The sequence below is a fragment of the Opisthocomus hoazin genome, chromosome 3 (genome assembly GCF_030867145.1).
Source record: "Opisthocomus hoazin isolate bOpiHoa1 chromosome 3, bOpiHoa1.hap1, whole genome shotgun sequence".
Classification (NCBI taxonomy): Eukaryota; Metazoa; Chordata; class Aves; order Opisthocomiformes; family Opisthocomidae; genus Opisthocomus; species Opisthocomus hoazin.
The window spans coordinates 43,469,245-43,489,516 of NC_134416.1; the positions used below are offsets into that span (position 1 = coordinate 43,469,245).

The 20,272-nt window shown below is 38.4% G+C and overlaps 1 protein-coding gene across 1 annotated transcript in view; it reads right to left on the reverse strand.

Annotated features, from left to right (window-relative positions):
* The window catches only part of RAB2A (RAB2A, member RAS oncogene family), a 49,185-nt gene that overhangs the window by 14,768 nt on the left and 14,145 nt on the right, over positions 1-20,272 (reverse strand). The window contains exons 3-6 of the mRNA XM_075416098.1: positions 18,565-18,632; positions 8,984-9,066; positions 7,511-7,603; positions 3,755-3,866 (exon numbers count right to left, since the gene is read on the reverse strand). Coding sequence (XP_075272213.1) covers positions 3,755-3,866; positions 7,511-7,603; positions 8,984-9,066; positions 18,565-18,632 — 356 coding nt within the window. The remainder of the gene's footprint in view (positions 1-3,754; positions 3,867-7,510; positions 7,604-8,983; positions 9,067-18,564; positions 18,633-20,272) is intronic.

The following is a 20,272-nucleotide window of genomic DNA, read 5'->3' on the forward strand; positions in this document are numbered from 1 at the left end:
GAACTATGGTCATGCTATTCTAAAAAAAGTTATTAAGTGTGGATCTATAAAATGAGTATGGGCCTGAAAGACACGTGAAGCAATCTTTCTGCTTTACACAGCATTAACATCTCAGCTGGAGCGGAATCATAGAATCATAGGCTGGAAAAGACCTCTAAGAGTCCAACCATCAGCCCAACAGCACCATGCCTACTAAACCATGTCCTGAAGTGCCTTATCTACACGGTTTTTTAACACCTCCAGGGATGGGGACTCCACCATTCCCCTGGGCAGCCTGTTCCAATGTCCGACCACTCTTTCAGTAAAGAAATTTTTCCTAGCATCCAATCTAAACCTCCCTTGACGCAACTTGAAGGCCATTGTCTCTCATCCTATTGCTAGTTATCTGGGAGAAGAGACAAACACCTGCCTCGCTACAACCTCCTTTCAGGTAGTTGTAGACAGCAATAAGGTCTCGCCTCAGCCTCCTCTTCTCCAGACTAAACAGCCCCAGCTCCCTCAGCCCCTCCTCATAAGACTTGTTCTCCAGACCCCTCACCAACCTCATTGCCCTTCTCTGGACACGCTCCAGCACCTCAACATCTGTCTTGCAGTGAGGGGCCCAAAACTGAACACAGTACTCAAGGTGTGGCCTCACCAGTGCCCAGTACAGGGGCATGATCACCTCCCTGCTCCTGATGGCCACACTGTTCCTGATACAAGCCAGGATGCCACTGGCCTTCTTGGCCACCTGTGCACACTGCTGGTTCATGTTCAGCCGGCTGTCAACCAATACCCCCAGGCCCTTTTCTGCTGGGCAGTTTTCCAGCCACTTTTCCCCAAGCCAGTAGCATTGCATGGGGTTGTTGTGACCCAAGTGCAGGACCCAGCATTTGGCCTTGTTGAACCTCATACAGTTGCCCTCGATCCAGCCTGTCCAGATCCCTCTGCAGACCCTTCCTACCCTCAAGCAGATTGACACTCCCGCCCAGCTTGGTGTCATCTGCAAACTTACCGAGGGAGCACTCAATCCCCTCATCCAGATCATTGATAAAGATGTTAAACAAGACCGGACCCAAAACTGAGCCCTGGGGAACACCACTCGTGACCAGCCACCAGCTGGATTTAACTCCATTCACCACCACTCTCTGCACTTGGCCATTCAGCCAGTTCTTTATCCAGCGAAGAGTACTCCCGTCCAAACCATGGGCAGCTGGTTTCTCCAGGAGGATGCTGTGGGGAACAGTGTCAAAGGCCTTACTAAAGTCCAGGCAGACAACATCCACAGCCTTTCCCTCATCCGCTAGGTGGGTCACCTGGTCATAGCAGGAGATCAGGTTGGTCAAGCAGGACCTGCCTTTCATGAGCCCATGCTGGCTGGGCCTGATCCCCTGGTTGTCCTTCACACACCCAGTGAGTGCACTCAGGATGAATCGCTCCATAATCTTGCCCGGCACTGAGGTCAGCCTGACAGGCCTGTAATTCCCAGGATCCTCCTTCCAGCCCTTCTTGTAGATGGGTGTTACACTGGCGATCCTCCAGTCATCTGGGACCTCCCCTGCTGGCCAGGACTGCTGATAGGTGATGGAGAGTGGCTTGGCCAGCTCCTCCGCCAGTTCCCTCAGCACTCTTGGGTGGATCCCATCTGGCCCCATAGACTTGTAAGTGTCCAGGTGGCACAGCAGGTCATCACCTGCTTCCTCCTGGATTATGGGAGGTTTGTTCTGCTCTCCTTTCCTATCTTCCAGCACTGGGGGCTGACTACCCTAGGAATTACCAGTCTGACTACTAAAGACTGAGGTGAAGAAGGCATTAAGTACCTCAGCCTTTTCCTCATCCTTGTTGGCAATAATCCCCCTCTCATCCAATAAGGGGCAGAGACTCTCCTTGGCCCTCTTTTTGTTGTTGCTTTATTTGTCAAAACATTTTTTGTTGTCTTTTACAACAGTGGCCAGCCTGGGTTCAAGCTGGGCTTTTGCCTTTCTAATTTCCTCTCTGCATGACCTAATGAGACCCCTGTACTCATCTTGAGTTGCCTGCCCTTTCTTCCATAGGTGGTAGACCCTCCTTTTTTTCCTGAGTCCCAGCAAGAGTTCCCTGTTCAGCCAGGCCAGTCGCCTTCCCAACCGGTTGGTCTTGTGGCACATGGGGACAGCTTGCTCCTGTGCCTTTAAGACTTTCTCCTTGAAGAATGTCCAACCTTCCTGAACCCCTTTGCTCTTTAGCACTCTCTCCCAGGGGACCCTCTCAACCAGCGTCCTGAACAGGCCAAAGTCTGCCCTCTGAAAGTCCATGGAGGTGGTTTTGCTGACCCCCCTCTTAACTTCCTGACGCAGCTGGTAAGTAAGCCAACCAGGGGAGGTGCCTCGCTAGACCTGCTGTTTACTAACAGAGAAGGACTGGTGGGAGGTGTGGTTGTCAGAGGCTGTCTTGGGCTTAGTGACCATGAAATGATGGAGTTCACGGTCGTGGTGATGTTATCTCACACACACTCCAGGAACCTCCTAGACTGTTTCCTCTCTGCTGTGTTGTATTTCCAGCAGGTGTCAGTAAGTTGAAGTTTGTCCACCACTGTACCGTATCTGGCTAGGACAGAGTTAGTTTTCATTACAGCAGCCTGTATGGTGCTGTGTTTTGCATCTGTAACTAAAACAGTGTTGATAACACACCAACGTTTTAGCTACTGCTGAGCAATGCTTACACTGTGTCAATGCTTTTTGTTTCTTATTCTGCTTCCACAGTGATTAGGCTTAAGGGTAGGCAAAATCTGGCAGTGGCAGAAACAGCCAGGGCAGCTGACCAGAACTGGCTGCAGGGATATTTCGTATTATAGGACATCATGCTCAACAATAAAAACCATAGGGCAGTCTTTCCAAAGGAGCTGTTGGTCAGACACTGGCTGGCAATCAATCCATTTGTGGGAAGTTGTGAGTGACTGCCTTTCCATCACTCATCCCTCTATCTCTTTTCTTCATCTATTAAACTCTATCTCCATCTGAGTTTTTCTCGCTTTGGCTCTTCTGGTTCTTTCCCCCATCCCACTGGACAGGAGGGCTGAGCAAGCAACTGGATGGGCACTCAGTTGCTGGCTGAGGTCAACCCACCACAACCACCCTTCAAGAAAGATGGGCAGTAAGTCGAGACATGTAAAAACTCACATATGTCCAGAAATATGAACTATAAGCAAAACTTCAAAAGACTAAGTTCTTTAAAGTAGCAAAGAGTGAAAAACTTACTCAAATACATAGCAGGCTACAGCAACCAAGATAACTACCTCTTCAGCAACTCTGTAGAGGACAGGAACAGAAACTGCATGCGTGAATTGCAGCAAAGAAGATTCCTGCTAGGTAGCGGAGGGGAAAGATGGCAACAATACAAATACCAAAGCACTGCAACAGATTGCTCTGAAGAGCTTGTGTAATATGAGAGGTCTTTAGAACAGTTCAGACTGACATCTGCCAAGGATACCAATAACTTGCCTTGCTTTGGACTAGCAAACCTATTCTAGTCTTACTTTTTAGATTTCAGGGCAGAAAGAAGTACCCATCTCTCTGATCAAATATTCAAAAAAGTAAATAAGTATAGTAATTACTAGGGTCTCAGCAATATAATTAGTCCTACGTAATCAGGTACAACATAGGCATTGTCTTTCTCATAAAATAAAGAGTAGTTAATTCAAGTTAAGGAATCAAAACCTAGAGGAACAGTATCTGTACAAATAAAGTGAAAGTCAAAACCACTGTTTTACTATAATAGCAGTGTTGAGCAAAGTTACCTCCTCTACATTGGAAGCAGTTTTGGCAGATGTCTCCATAAAGATAAGTCCATGTTCTCGTGCAAATGCTTCACCTTCCTCTTTCTTGACTTCTCGTCTAGATTCTAAATCACTAAGATAGGAAAAAAAAAGTTAGTTACACGGTCTAAGCTGTCCATGTACATATTATTTTTCAGAGACATGCTTATAAGCCAAGAGCCCCCATTACATACCTACGAATGTCTCTTCATGCCCTTACACAAAGCAGAATTATTGTAAGCCTTGCACTTAGAGTATACGTAATAGCTACAAACATCACAGTTGCTTGAGCTACCAATTCTAGCTGACAAAGATTTTACTGAAGATTTCATGAAACGGCTTTCAACAGGATGCATGTGTATTATCTAGCTATTCCTTGAATGCTAACTTTAGACTTTGTCATTTTAGGTAAATATCACTTTTTTTCCAGTATAATGTTATCTACCAATCCACACTGTAAAGCTGAACTGACAAGGGAGTTTCATAAATAATTCCATAATAATATTAAAAATACTTGTAAAAATAAAGTTCATTTTTTCTATTCAGTAACAAAACTTCATACAGTCAATTTCTGTTCTGATAAAAAGACTTGAAAGCAAAAATAAGTTATTTTGAACTACATCAGCTGTTCTCTCCCAACAAGCTAGCATTTAAGTTTTGAAACTCCAGGCCTGGCTCTCTAACCGCAGAAGGATTTGAAGTCACCATTATACAATTTCTTGTTTCCTGCTTTCCAAGCAGTTTAGATGCAAGTTAAATATTACACAAAAGGACAGGAATAAACCCCCTCTTGGACTGGACAACTAAAGACAAATTCGCTTCTGTAAGTCAAATAGACACATAAGCATTTCACTCTTATTTTTCAAAGGTTCTTTAGGAGCAAGGAGCACACAGTTTGTACTTCTTTGCAAGTATATTACATCTTGAGCAATAACAATGCTACATTTATATGTAAATAATAAATATAACATGTATCTAAAAGTTTCATTTAAGCTGTGCATGTAAAAATATCTTCTCAGATACACATTTTTAAATTAAACAGCATGAAAATACAAAGGTTTAATTTGCAGCCAGAATACCAGTAATAAGGATCATACTGACCTTCAGTGCTGCCATCCTTGCAATTATACATGTATTAAAAATAAATGATACTCACTGTGGCATCTATTTGGCAGCAAAGCAGGTTTTTGTTATTTTTAGATCTACGTGCTAGCTCAGATGAATTACAGAGTCAAGACAATTCAGCACATAATTTAAACATGGAGCATTTGAAGATAAAGATACAAGAAATGTCCTCTCAAAACTATTTTAAAGTTGATGTTCATTATACATAAGCATTCCCAGTATCTCAGCCTCAGGCTTAAGCGATCTTAATAAGGTGCTCATTCTCACTGCCCTGAAGTAGCTATCTGACATTGTATTTTTGAACTTGAGCAATGTCCTCATTTGCTGCTACCATTCTACCCTCAAAAATATCTCATCTAAAACCTTGATTCACTACAGTGTTATCTCCATGATAGAACAGAAATAAACTCTTTTGACTTGAAACAGTGCAGCTGCATCGAAAACTGCAGTGATAATCCAGTCAAAACTCACTACTGATATCTAAACATATTCTTAAAGAGCTTTAACTGCTTCTACTAACCACAGTTGTCTTCCTCTCTCCATTCCAATAATTCGAAGCATTTGGTCTTACTAGATCAATATAGCTATGTTTTGTTCTGGAAAGAAGATCAAGTAGAGTATTTGTCATGTTTTAACACTAGTATGTGCAATGTTTTCAAAAAAGCTATTATATTTCAGATTAAATTCTCAACACTTCAAATCCAGCAATAAGTCAGTACTACAAATGTATACCAAGTGCACTTTGGGGACCCATAAGAACAAAATTTATTCCTTCAAAAACATGCTAGCATACACTTTCTTCCTTCCATCCACGTCCAGTACTGTACTCTACCATAAGAACTCCTGTAACACACTTTCAGGATAATGCAATATAAACGAGAGAGTTTTCTTCCTGTCCTCCTCTTTGAGGCTTGAAAATAATCCCCTTTAAAAAGCTTCTTAAAGAACTTTTACTCCATGTGGCACCTTAATCTGTAACTTACAATACATAATTTATTTATTGTTTGAATAAAACCTAGTTGTAACTGGAAATTACTGAACTGGCTGCCAAGCAGCATATTACAGCATACAATCATGTGGTATAGTCTGCATCAGCAGAATGCAAGACAGAAAAATTGAGTTTAACAGCTAAGAAAAATCAAGAATCGTTACAGATGTCAAGTAAGTATGCAAACGTATGTAATACTTATCTGAAGTAAACAGTACACTTTACTGTTTCTCTCAGTGCCGTGTTTTTACTCATGTAAGCATAGAAACAGTTGGTCAGGGACATCATGGGCTTACCAAAGCTTCATTTAATAAAAGAGATTACATTTTTACATTAATTTGTGAAGACTATAGTTCTCACATTCCTCAATTAAAAAAGAACATTGTTAGTGATTTTCCAAATTATGTATAAAAATGTGGAAAAGCTTCACAATTACTTAATGCTTAACATGCTTTTCAGGGGGAGGTAGAGGGTGGGGGGAAGAGGGAGGAAAATATCAGGGAGAAGAGGGAGAAGAAGAGAATAAGAGGTGAACAGGCCAAAGTAGCAAAACCAAACTCTCTTTACCTCATGGCTGTTTCTCAGTACTATTTAAGAAATGATCTGACTGTTCACTACATTTTAAGGGATAAGCATACACACCATTATTTCATCTGGCACCTATACCTTCAAGAATTGCTGAGGCATGGATACAAATTAAGGTTAATCAGGTGAAGGCCCATAACTAATGGGTTATTAAATTCTGAGCTGATGCTTTCGGTATTTGGAAAAACCCTACATCCAGCAAAAAAATGTAGCCACGATGCTACAGTTCACTGGTTCAAGAATTAGAAAAATTAGAAAAATTACATATAAATTTAATGTATTCACTGATGTGTTTTTATAAACACCTTTAATACAGATCAAAGTTTCAGCATCAATGGGGAACCATTTTAGAACTTTGGACAGTCTAGCTGATGAGAAGAGCAAGTAAATAATAATTTACAAATTGGATAATACACTTCCAAAACCTTCGGATGTCTTTTCATCACCCAGTGTCTACGAGCAGCCTGAATTCACCAGGAAACGGTGAAAAATCATTCTCTGCCCTCAATCCCATGAAACAGGCTTAGAATTCAGAGATGTCTCATAATTATCAAGGTACACACTTTTTACATTTGAGAAAAGTTTTTGAAGTGAATCCTGTAGTATGGGCTTTTTTTTTTAAATGACATTCTTAACTAAAAACTAAAGCACTTTAAGAACACCTGAAATTAAGAGTCATATTCTCACTATAAGGGAGATATCTAGGTGCTTCTAAATGATGATTCCAGATGTAAAAAAACGTAATGAGAAAAATAATTAATATAATCCATGACTTCATGCATTCACAGTCAATCCTTTTAAAATAAAATTACTTCTAAAAAAGGTACTTAGAACATAAGGTAGTTGATCCACATGTGCTCCACATTGTATTACGCTAATTGGAAAAGGAAAGGTTTCAGATTCACCGTAGAATGATGTCCAGTGACTGAAAGTAATTTAAAGTTAACATACTGTCTACAAATAAGAAAAACACAAAAGCTGAAATCCAGAGAAGTCATATATCTTTACCACTTACAAAATCATAACTGGTTAAATTTTACCTTTTATTTCCAATAAGCATTATAACCATATTGGAATTGGAATGCTGACGAGCATCTTCTAACCAGGTTGTCAAGTGGTTGAAAGTGTCCCTCCTATGTAGGGAAGGGAATGAAAATTAAAAGCATTTCAAGAAATCTTTCCCTTCTGTTAGTCAGTGTCTCTACTTGAGTAACCAATTCATTTATTAGTACACATGCTCTAGGGATAAAAGCTAGTAATCCCTTTGTGAGAAGGAGAATAGGTGAACAAAAATTTAGCAAACAAGGAGCATTAATGAACTCTGCCTAAAAAGTAATTGAAAACATGATTGCTACAAAGCATAAAGAGGATTCTTCTAGCGGTAAGAATCTGTAATTTTATATACACATAAAATCTGCTGAACGGAATTTTAAAAGTCCCTAACTGCCTCAACCAATTCAAGCACTACAAATAATCACATACTCATACAGTAATATTTGTTCTACTGAAGGCAGAAGGCAGAAAATGGTTGACAATTTTCTGTGAGTTTATAAACTGAATAATGAATTTAGAAGCAAAGTCTTTTAAAGTAAGGTACGCTAATATGGCATGTTACACATTTTACAGAACGTGTAAACTAAATATTAGATCACATGTTGTAAAGAGCTTAAGATTTCACAAGAGTAAACCCATCTATTTAAGAATCAAGATTCATTTGCTGGAAATCCAGTAGAAAGAATACATTGCTTCCTGATATTTAAAAATAAATCGGGAACAAAAAGAAAAATGCTTCAAAAATCTCTAGTGAAAGTTATTGCTTAATTCAGCAACAAGACTCAAGATCCACTAAGGGAGCCACGCATCCCAAGAGGATTTTGGAGCCTCAGTATTTTCATAAATGAGCCACAGTACCCACAGGTTTGCAGATAACAAATTGTATAGAGGCTTTATTCAATAAAACAGGAAAACCTTAGTCACTTCTGAACAGCTGCTGCAAAAATCATGCCAAGACCTGTATTTTCCCAACCTCATAAACACAGCAATGGTAGAAGTTTCATGGTATTTTTATGTAACCAAACTTTGATGTTTTACTACTTCACTCTCTTGCAGAATGGCACTTCAGTAAAAAAATCTGCTATAAATAAAGAAAAAATTATAGCTCCTAGTAATAAACACACTAGAAAGAAATTCATGAAATATATTAAGGTCTTTTTCAATAAAGGTAATCCAGAGGTTCATGGTCAAACAATTTATAAAAATATTTTATTTCATTCTTCCTGAGACTTTATGTATATTTTTTCCTCAACCACTATACAGAGAAAAATTGAAAGTATATAGGTTACCTAGGCTATATCTTGATTTTGAGCACTAAGGAAAGTTGGCAAAACTTTAGACTACAAATATCTACACAAAAAGACAAACCACAAGTTACATTTTAACACTGCTATATACCACAGCACAATTCTACAAAGACATATAGTTTTAATCCAGTTACACCTCCTCGGCATTCTCACCTTGTAATGTCATACACTAGTAAAGCCCCTGCTGCCCCTCTGTAGTATGACCTTGTGATGGAACGGAAGGACTCCTGCCCTGCCTGTAGAAGACAAAGTTTCGTTATTTCATATCTCAGATTTATTTTTTGGTGCCAAAACCCACAAACCTAGAATCAAAGAAATCTACTTTTGAGAGGACGTGGACAAGAAGGAGTATGGGGAGGAAATCAGAGAGGGGACAACTCGGGACAAAGTCTCTAACATTAGCAAGAGAAAGCACATAAGGAGGACACCAACCAGAGTGCTGTTAAAGAAAAGAAAAAAAAAAAAAAAAAAAATGGAACAAGACCTCTAAACCTTTTTTGGCAATCCCTGACAACCCAATTTACTGAATGGCTTCACAATACATGAATCATTATTAGAGCACAGAATGGACTCCTAGCAACTAAGCTCTGAAGACAAATTTGAAAGGAAGCAAATAACCCAGAGCTTCACATTTGAATTCAATAACCCGCTCCCTGGGGCAGCTGTTGACACTAGAATAAATAAAGCCCATTGTAAATAAATGATGAATGACATCTTTACGCCCACCATCTGCTGGTGTAAAGGTTGTTGGAAGGCCAAGGATGCAGATTTTATCCATTATATCATAAACTGCAGCCAGCTTTCAACAGTCTTCAGATGGAATTCTTTCAGTAATCATTTTATTACCAAAAAAACAGAAAATGGTTCTGAATTCAATTTTACACAATTCTGCTCCACAGCTAATCAATTTCCTTTGTACTTGATAAATAACGCTTGTCAAACAGTTACAGGATGCAAGAGTCATCTTCATCTGCACTGGTGAAAAACTTCAGAGATCCTACATAAATTAGATAGTTCTCACAGAAACTCTGTAAAAAAATCTCAGCACTTAGAAGAACATGCTCAAAAGAACATGGTCCTAAAAAATAAAATCCAAATAAATATCCACCATGAGCTCACCATGCTCATATTTTTCAGAAGTGCTATCTAGCACCTGACAGTTGTTAGAAGAAACATTTACTTCTAATATTTAGTAATAACAGAAGTGTGGGCATAATTAAAACAGAGAACGACGATTAAGAAATACCAATATTAATACTAAAAAACCCTATATGCAGTAAGACAGTTATCTGCAGAACTACAGGAAATTATCCCGATTCAAAACCACGAAAAACAAGAATGAAATATTTATCATATACAAGCTACCCTCCAGCCCCACCTACAAAATTAGTGTACAGAGAACTTTCTCTTCTCACATTTGTTGTACTTTTCTTAATACAAGATCTTCTTGAATTCAAGGAGAACTTGACCTAGATTCTGTCATTGAACAAGAACTGTAGCACAACAAGTTTTGAGATGTTCAGTCTTCAGACAGCATCCTTATTTTCCAGAATAACCAGTTACTTCAGTTTAAGAAAACACTATCTTAATCATTCTAGTGGAAAGTTACAAAAGAGAAAGTTTATTTAATAGTTTCAACATAATTAGAATACACTAGCATATGCACTTGGTAGATGGTCCAAGTGTATCTTTATGTGAACTAAGGTAATAGACTACAGACAATCTGCTAGAACGCACCAAGGAATAGTAAAAAACAAGTTTTTAGTGCAATACTTGGTTCCCTACCCAGAAGCTCCACTAAGCTCTACAACTGTTTCTTGATATGGTGACTAGCTCAAGTGCCTGGTAGACGCATTAAACATTTTGTTCCTAACTAGACAACAGACAAGTTATTGTTACCAGTGTATTCCATGTATTGCCCAAAATCATACATGAAGTGAACTTCGCCTACCACATTAAGATTGCCTGTTTCGCCTTCCTAAGTCACACCCTGGCACATGAAATTGTTCATCTCCCCCAGTAAATTAATCGTGGTCAAACGAGATTGTCAGCTGTTCTAGCAGATCTTACAAGACTGTAAGGATTGCGAGTTCTTACAAGAATCACTTACTTAGAGTTTGGTATCTAAATCCTGAAAATGTTATAAACATTTTTAATTGTATCTCACTTGCCCATGATGAAGTTTAAATATCCTTGCTTCCTGAATGAAAGACCAGGGAAAGGGTGGAAAACGTTGCCCATTCTTCACCAAAGACGACACAGTCTTTCATATAGCAATAACGAATTTGTGATTACATACACCAATAGACAACACAAACTGAATTCCCTTTCACTCTCAACAGAAGAAAATTCAGTTTTGGTAAACAAACTCGATGATATTTATGTTTATATAATATACATATTGTATGTAAAATAGTAAGAAACACATATAATTTACTGTCTATTTTAACAAAATCATTCTGAAGGAGAGATCTAGAAGGCAAATATATCAGGGTTAGGCACGCAGTATATACTCTACAGCCTTTTTTTTGTATCTTTATTACTTTAAGCATTTTCCATCTCTCCCATTTGCTCTCACCCACCAGCCCCCCCCCCCCCCCAATGGGACAAGCTATTTCAAAGAAGACAAAACAAAAAAGTGTAGGCTATTAGCAAAAAAACAATTTTTCTTAAAAGATACAAGTGTGTTATAATTGTATTTTTATCAGTCTTGCAAAGTAGGACCAACCCAAGTTTAGCTACTTGCTATAAGGAGCAACAGATAGAAGTAGCAATCTGGAAGCTCAGTATAAATTAAAAACAGCTTTGATACCAGAGAAAAGCCCTTTATCTTAAGTGGAATTAACACTGTTCTTACCACTCCTTTCATGTTCCCCCAAAATCCAGCTCTTCCTTTTTTTTTGTTCTTCTTCCATATTAAAAAGCTTTTTTCATAGAATCATGGAATGTTTGAGTTGGCGAGGGTCCTCTTGAGGTCATCTGTTCCAACCACCCCGGCTCAAGCAGGGCCACCTATAGCAGGCTGCCCAGTTCTGTGTCCAGATGGCTTTTGAAGATCTCCAAGGACGAAGACTCCACAGGCTTTCTGGGCCACCTGTGCCAGTGCTCAGTGGGAGGGGTTGGGTGAGGTACAGTAGTCGAGGTAGCCACTAAATGAATGTTAGACAGGGTATTTCCCCAAGGCTATATCACATCTAGTACAGGCAACACAAGCCTTTGCTCTGAGGCAACGCTTGATTATACCCACTTTCAGAGTTACACTGCAAAGATGGAGGATCTTTTTGGTAACAGACAGACTATGACAGCTTTCACGTGTAGAAACCCTAGCTCAGACAAGGCTGCCTACAGCAACCTATAAATCCATACCGAACATGCCTGGACATGCATCCTCTCTCTTCAGAGAAAAAGGTGCTAGCTCTGATGTGAGTAGTTCCCTAAGCATGAAAAAAACGTGGCCCTCTGATAAACATGTGATGTTTTAAGTGCTAAGTAACATTCTCTTTGGCTGTTTTCTAGACTGTAAGTTTTTACAATTCATATAATATTGGTTAACAAAAACAACTGTCCTGATATGAAAGACTCATAGTTCTAGGAGTTAGAAGTCTTCAAAATAGTACAAAAATCTTCATCCCTGCGTGAACATATAACCCATGTGCTTCTTTAAATACACCTCAGTATAGAGACCAAAACATAATTTCAAAATAACAATGTAAGCAGAATGTGAAGCATTGCCAATCACCTTAGGTCACTAAGATACACAGATTTAGGTCCTGCACTAAAGTTTTCAGGAACATTTAAGCTATGTAACTGTGTTACCATTGACACAGTATCTGTGGCACATTTGGGAAGATGCCAAGTGTTAGTGATTCCTATAGGAAATCTGTCATTCCACAGTGGGTGGTATACTCCTGTGGGCGTCAGCTGCAAAACATGCAGGCAAGTCTCTGCTGTCAAAAAGGGTTCCTTGCAAGCTCCTTAACTGTATATTTTTGAATCTATAAACTAAGGAGAAGACAAAAAAACAAAAAAAAACCATGATGCAGTACAAGAAAGTAGTTAATAAAATGGGACCCACAACAGCGCATCTCCTTAGAAAACAGTCCATTAATTTTACCGAACTCTTTATTCTCTATGCTGAAGAATTTAGAACTACTCCACAAAGTTGATCCCTGGAACAAAACGTTCCAGAAAGAAAGAGAAGCAATACATGCCTTTGAATATAGTTTTGAAAGTTATAAATAAATTAACAGCCTTTAAATCACATGGCAACTTGCTTACACAAACACATTAATCTTTCCTGCAACAATGTCTCTACCCCAGAAAAGAATTTTAAGGTGATTTACTAGCATGTAGTACAAAGAATAAGCACAATAGCAGTACAAAAACAAAAATCAAACTCTGCTGCTTTCCAGCAAAGATGTTCTCAAACAAGAACAGAACCAGAGATTCTTACGAAGAGGAATCTGTAACAATTCAAGAAAGTGTCAGAATTTACGTGGAGGATTCAGCCAAGTTACATGTTGCTTCAGAATAACCCTGTCAGCATCCTAATAAGAACTGAAATTTCAAGAGAACTAAAGATGCCCAAGTGTGAAAGTATACACATGTAAATACAGATCATCTGTACATGTCTTTTCTTCTGATGTCATTGAATGCATGCAGTTTAGACAACCAAAGCAATTCCCAACATATCAGAGAAACAGAAAGCTTTATGCCTCCATTATTAGAAGTACCCTTATGATTTATTTCAGTTTATAAATATATTTGAAACCTTTACATTCTAAGTAGCAACCCCCACTAAAACAGGAGTTCCATTATGGACAAGAGGAAGTGATTCGCCCTCCTTCCATCTAAGGCCTTATCCTAAGCAAGAGCTTGCTCTATTATTGTACAAAGCCACAGACAGCAAGAAATCTATAACCAGTAAGAAAATAAAACACCAATAATGCAGTATTTCAATAACCAAATACACATAAGGACATGACAGGCAAAGGTTTGCGAATGCTAAGCTAGAAGGTGTATCAAGTTACCTTGGCTTCCTAAGGTGCTATAATGGATATGAATAACAACTTAGCTACTGGCACTGAAGTTCAGATGACGGCTCTATTACACAGACTGCAACAGAAATAACTATTAAATGGACAAATACCCCCCCTCAATCCATGAATCCAGAAATAAGTTAATGCTCCCACATAGCAGCAAACAGTCTGTGAACTGATGATTAAACTAGTTTCAGGAACCAAAACAGAATCTCTGCAAGTTCTTGATGTTACTTCACAGCAGTAAAACAGAGGGCCATGAGCACTGAGTCATTACAACTTGAGCTGTAAGGTGTAGCCACATTCTTGCAGGTACAATGGTTTAAAGAGTCAAATTAGTTAAAATTCAGTAGAACTCCTCACCAACTGCCCATGAACATAAAAGTATGCTCTGACTACCAAAGCAAGCAGAAAACACCATGAAGCAGACAATAAGTAAAGAACTCTTGAGGGTAAGCGCTACGTTGTAGCAACTGTCAATAGCACTAAGATGAAATGAATATTCACTTAATGAATTAAGGGAATTTTGGTTCTAGCAGATCCAAAGCATTTGCAAATACATGGAAAATAATTTCCAAGAGGGAATAGTGCACTGAGAATATCTGAAAGTGGATGGACAAGTTACACAGCGGTTTTAGGGAAAAGACATGCCTTCAACAATTATGCCTTCCATCTTGGACAAACACACGTTTTTGTGCAAACTCTCAACCACTAGAAAACACTGTCAATTTAACTAGAAAGCTCACTTGCATGGAAACCAAGAAATTATCTGAAATTAGATCATAAAAAAGAAAATATTATTTCAGATATTTAGTCTTAGTCTAAGCAAGGCTAAGGTGCTATAGAAACATAATGAATAAAAATAAACATTTTTAATCACAGATTTCCATGAAATGAAGCAGAAATAGATATTAAAAATTATGGTATTTAAAAACACATGAAAAATTCTCATTCATATCAACTTAATTTAGAGAATAAGTAGTATTAATTAGTATCATCACTGATCTCTCTCCCAGCAGCATCTGAGAGATCTTAAATTCCCTTTTTGAACTACTACTTATTTTTGCTCATCAATAATGACTTGCTAGTAACAGTCAATACAGTACAGAACATCCCATTCAACAATAAAATGACAGCTACTGACTCAGACCGGTAACAAGCCCAGTATCTCTCTACAACAATGAAGTTTTTCTGCAGAGAAGCAATTTTAGTATTTTTCAAGTGTTACGCTGCCACAAGACAATCTCATCAACACAGCTTGTTTAAACTCACAAAGCTCAATAGCTCCCAGAACCGTCATTTTGATCCTTACCAGCTTCTGTAGACAACTTGTAGTTCCCTAAAAGTTCTTTTTCTAACTGACACTAGCTCAAATACCACACTTCCACAAAAGAGTAGCTTAACTTCTCAAAGTAGGCAATTACCAACTAACCAGTTCTGACAAAAATATTTCTCAGTCTTTCCAACTACTGAAAACCATTATTAAGATTAAAGACACATGAAATAATCTAACGACAGACAAGACAAATGAACAATTTGGTCTAATGCCTGCACACTCCCTGACTGACCTAAAGGCATCAGAAAGGAAAAGTGAAATCCAAAGACTCACAGACCTAAAACTCTGGGCGTGCCACAGCACACACAGCAGCAAGCTTGCAGAGCCCGGCCCTGGGGAGATCAGGAGCAGCCTGCAGCTGGGAGAGAACAACAGGACACACTATTTGCTGCTGCAGACATACGATCAGCAGTAGAGCCGAGACTGCAAGACCCAACACTAAGCATGCAAGGGCCACAATGAGTATCCGTCACGGAATATGGTGTTTCGGATTTTTGTTGGTGGTGGCTTGGGGTTTTGTTTGCGGCTTTTGCTGTGCTTTTTTTGGGAGGTGCATGCTTTTAGTTTGGTGGTTTTGGTTTGTGTTCGTTTTTTTTTTTCTTCCTATCAGACTAGTTCTACTAGACTACCAGCTCACAGGACCAAATACTGGACTACAATTTCTAATGGGCGTACGTGCATTCCCTGAGCATATCTTCCAGTCTGGCCTCATTCGAAAGGAATTCAGTTAGCATACTCCCACATGAAAACCAGACTGCAGTAAACCAGACTGCAGTAAGCAGAGCTAACTTCTGTAGCACACTCCTGATCCAAACTAAGATGCTAATGAAAAAATCAAATATTCTTGAGTTACAATACAAGAACAGCAGACAAATGGATCTCACAGACATGCAACAGTGTTAGCTTCAGCTGCCTCTCTAAGCTATGACATACTCCTGCAGTGAGGTACGCTGCAGCTTCCATATATTCCCATTATTAAGAGACACCTTCCCTTGGAGCTGCAGTGATCTGCTGAAGTCAACACAAACTGAGCACTGTTGCACAGAAATATCCAGCCAGAAAAATCTGCATTAAAACGTTTGATTCTCATAAGAAAGCAAGTCCTTATTTATTGTTAACCAGTCACAACAAACTTTATCCAGTTCTCCACTCCTTATGTCTCTGCTCAAGACGCTTCCTGTTCAATGAAGGATAAAAAGCAGGTATGTATGTAAGGCTAGCACTAAATCAGAGAAGTGCTAGTGCTGTGATTCAGTAGGCACCAACAGAAAACATAAATGCTTCATGCGTTTTTTTTACACTAACACGTACAGCTTACCTTCTCTTATCAAACAAACTGTTACAGCTTAATAAATATGGAGATAGCACCACTAACAGCCAGCAGTTTTTGCTAACTGAAAAAGAAATTCAGGAAATACTCAATCCAAATACACACTACATACATGGTAACCTTGGTCATTATGGACATCTTTTTGTACCTTTACACTCGTAAGTAAAACATCTCTTGACAATTACCTCATCACACTTCTTGTCTTGCTATTCCTTCAACACCTTTGCACTCAAGATCAGAACTGAGACAGTGGAATTTAGATATGCTTAGAAGCCAAGATTGGATTAGAATAGAAATATCCTGCATTTTAAAAATCAAGATTGTATACAGTTAAAATTTTAACCACAGCCAATATACTAAGTCATTCATTGCTTACAGCTTATAAATTATTAACTACAACACAAGCATACAATCTCCTCAGTGTATGAAAACTTTCAATGAATATTTTTAATTTATGTATGATACAGTTACAAGGCTAGCCAGACAAACTCTATTTTGGCAGAGATTTTAAGTTGTAATCAAAACTAATTCCGTTGAAACTTTGGTTATCGGACACTTTGCAAGCATTCAAGAAACCAAACAGATTGTAAAGAGCTACTGATTCAAAGGCACTACAACACACTATCTACTCAAAAGTCATTGATTTTTACTTATATACAAGGAGCAGATAATAGTACGTTAACAACATAAGTTCAAAAGCCAATGAAAGACAGTGGCTGCATTGGTACTAAAATTAGTGATTTTTGTCTACAGAGAATCCATCCCAATTTTAAAAAACAAGGACCAATGTAGATACATTCTCATGTAGTCACATTACATACTAAAAGTCTGCTTCTGAAGCTACTGTTTATGCAGAGATTTGCTTATGTACTGAACTTCAATTGATCAGCCACTTTCGTAGTCAGCAATCCACAGTTCCAACAGCAAAAACGCCCAGGGCAGAAAAAGCCTAAAAGCAAGCACAATCTGACCATATTTTTCTGTCCCGTTTCATGGAGAACTTCCAAGGAGGCACAGGTGTTAGATGCCATTTCAAGCGATGAACTTGTAAAATAAGTAAGGTACTTCAAATCTTACCTACAAAGTTAGCTAATAAATTGGATTTGTTTACATTTTTATATACATGTGCATGTATGCAGGCATGCACGTATGAACATATCTTCATTGATTTGCTATACCAAAAAGAGCACACACATGAGGCTATGTCTCATGTATCTGCCAGTTTCCAAAGGTATCCCAAAATGCTTTTGGAAAAGGAAACCAACAATCCTGCCTTATGGAACAGATAAGCACATTTGACACAGCTATCGGAATGAGCATTATAAAGCTGTTGCATCACAACACGTGTAGACACTGATGCTGACTGCTCTATGGTAAGGTGACTGATAGGAAGAAAACAACTGACTTTGCTAATGTATGCTCCTAACCTGAGCCTCCTTGAAAGTCAAATGCTGGTTTTTGGTAGGCTTTTCAAAGCTTGGAGCTTTTACCAGTCCCTTCTTGATTGTCTGAAGCATTTACTGTCTTCATGATTACAGTGCATTTGAGTTCCTAAGTCCTCTATGAAAACGGTGAGCCATATCTTTTCTTCTACATTGGAAATACAAACATTTCCTCTAGAGAATTCCTGATTAAAGCTAGTAGACACACGACAATTTCCCAACAGGATGTTGTATTAACTGGACACTGCATGAACGCACAGAAAAAGATTATTTAGAGAAATGTAAGTTCTTAATAATATAGAAAACTTTCACAAAAAGTGAGGCAGCACAAATTCCAGTCTTACAAATCTGACAAAGTGTTACCTGAGAAAGTAAAGTTACAGAACAAACAGAAGTTTGCACTGTTTTAAGTATACATCACACCAAAAAAGAAATTTTAGCAAATTTTTAATCTTACAGAAACCAAAGAACACTGGAAGACAAAGTACATAGCCTCACATGGGCACTGATGATAAAGACCTTAAGCAGAAAAAAAGGAAAGATAGTGGAGCCGTATGTTTAAATAATTTCTATGATTTATTACTTACCGTATCCCATATCTGAAGCTTTATCTGTTTTCCATCAATAGTTATCATTCGAGCCCCAAATTCTACACCTAAATAGATTATACAAAAATATTACATTATTAGTGTATATCAGAAAAAAGAATGTCAAGTACTATGACAGCAAGAGCGTAAGTTTAAGTTAACTCAACATCGTGTTTGTAAGAAATAATCTCTTTCACAATCTGCTTTTAGTTAATTTTCCAGCTGCTTGAAAGAGCTGGAAAGCTTTCCAGGAGGAAGAAAAGTGTTACTTTCCAAATGCTTTAAAAATGCATTAATTAAAGCAAGTGGCAAGGAGGTATTTCCTACAAAGTTTTCTGAACGATTTAGCAGCTCTAGATCAGAGGGAGAAAAACATGTCCATTTGAATGCAAACAGAAAATAACTGTGACTCTCAGATTTCAACACTCTATCAAGACAGACTGCTGAAGCCAGTTTAGAAGAAATTAAACCTACAATTCTTTACCAATAAAATGTTCTACTAGGTGACCATACAAATGTCACCTTCAGCTAGACAAATTTTATTGTTGTATTAAAACTCATCTGCCTTTATGAAAAAAGGGCTTCCAAAATTCTGGCTAAAGATCAAATATAATAACAGAGGAACAAAATTAACATGTTTCAAATACACAAAAGGAATTTCTTCAGTGGAAAAATCCAGCCTTTTGTACCATCCTTTAAAGCAATTTTAAGATTATTAACAGCAAATTAAGCATAAATTGAGGCTATTACTACAATACTTAAAATCTGACAAATGCCTAGAGATAGTGCACATATTTAAAGTCTGTCAAGTTTCCATTAATCTATGCTTCACATATCCATTATTTCAGAAAAAATAAAGATCTGGTATCTTAAGTTTTGCCTAAAATTGGTCACTATTTAGATTTGACTGAAGTCTTCCAATTAAGCAGTCCTGATTTGAAGTATTCCAAACACCTCTTCAAAAGCTTGTTTAGAATATTTGGGGGAGTCAACATTGCTTTCTGCAGACTGATTTTTGGGGAAGGGAGGAACCACTCTCCCCCCATATCGAAGCCAAAAAAGAGCTGTGGGCCAAAGAACACTGTGCTCTCTTCAGCATCCCAATAACTTGCATTGATTGTTTGCATACAGTTACTGCAAATTGAAAGAATCGAGTGGGAGGGGGAGAAAGGAGGAAGCAAGTGACTGACAATGCGCTCTCTGAAGTTGACAGCAAAGCCAGGGTAAGGCCCCTGGACTATTACAAGTGACAACACTGCCGGTATTACTTGGTCTCAAAATGCAGATACAGACTGGGGACTTAAAACCAGAAAGTGTTTAAGTTTATTCTCTTAAAGAAGGAATAGCAGCTGTTCAGATTTATAATAAGGGCATGTGCTAAGGGGAATGGCAAACCAAACAATGTTTACAGTGGTTTTTGTCACCTATACCTATCTACAGATGTTGTGGGGTATTTTTTTTTTCAGTTGGGTTTTAGTGCGTGTGTTTAATTTTGCTGTTGTTGGGTTTAGGTTTTTTTTTGGGGGGTGGGTTTGTTTTACCCCTCCCAGCTGCATCATGCAGCCTCTCCCTCCTTCATTTCTTTTAATAACAGATAGTTCAATTCCCAAATGATAAATAAAGAGATAGTTGTTGTATTTTAAGTTCTCCTAGAGTAAACTATTACAATTATGCATAATTCTGAATGTAGCTTAAAGACAGAAAAATA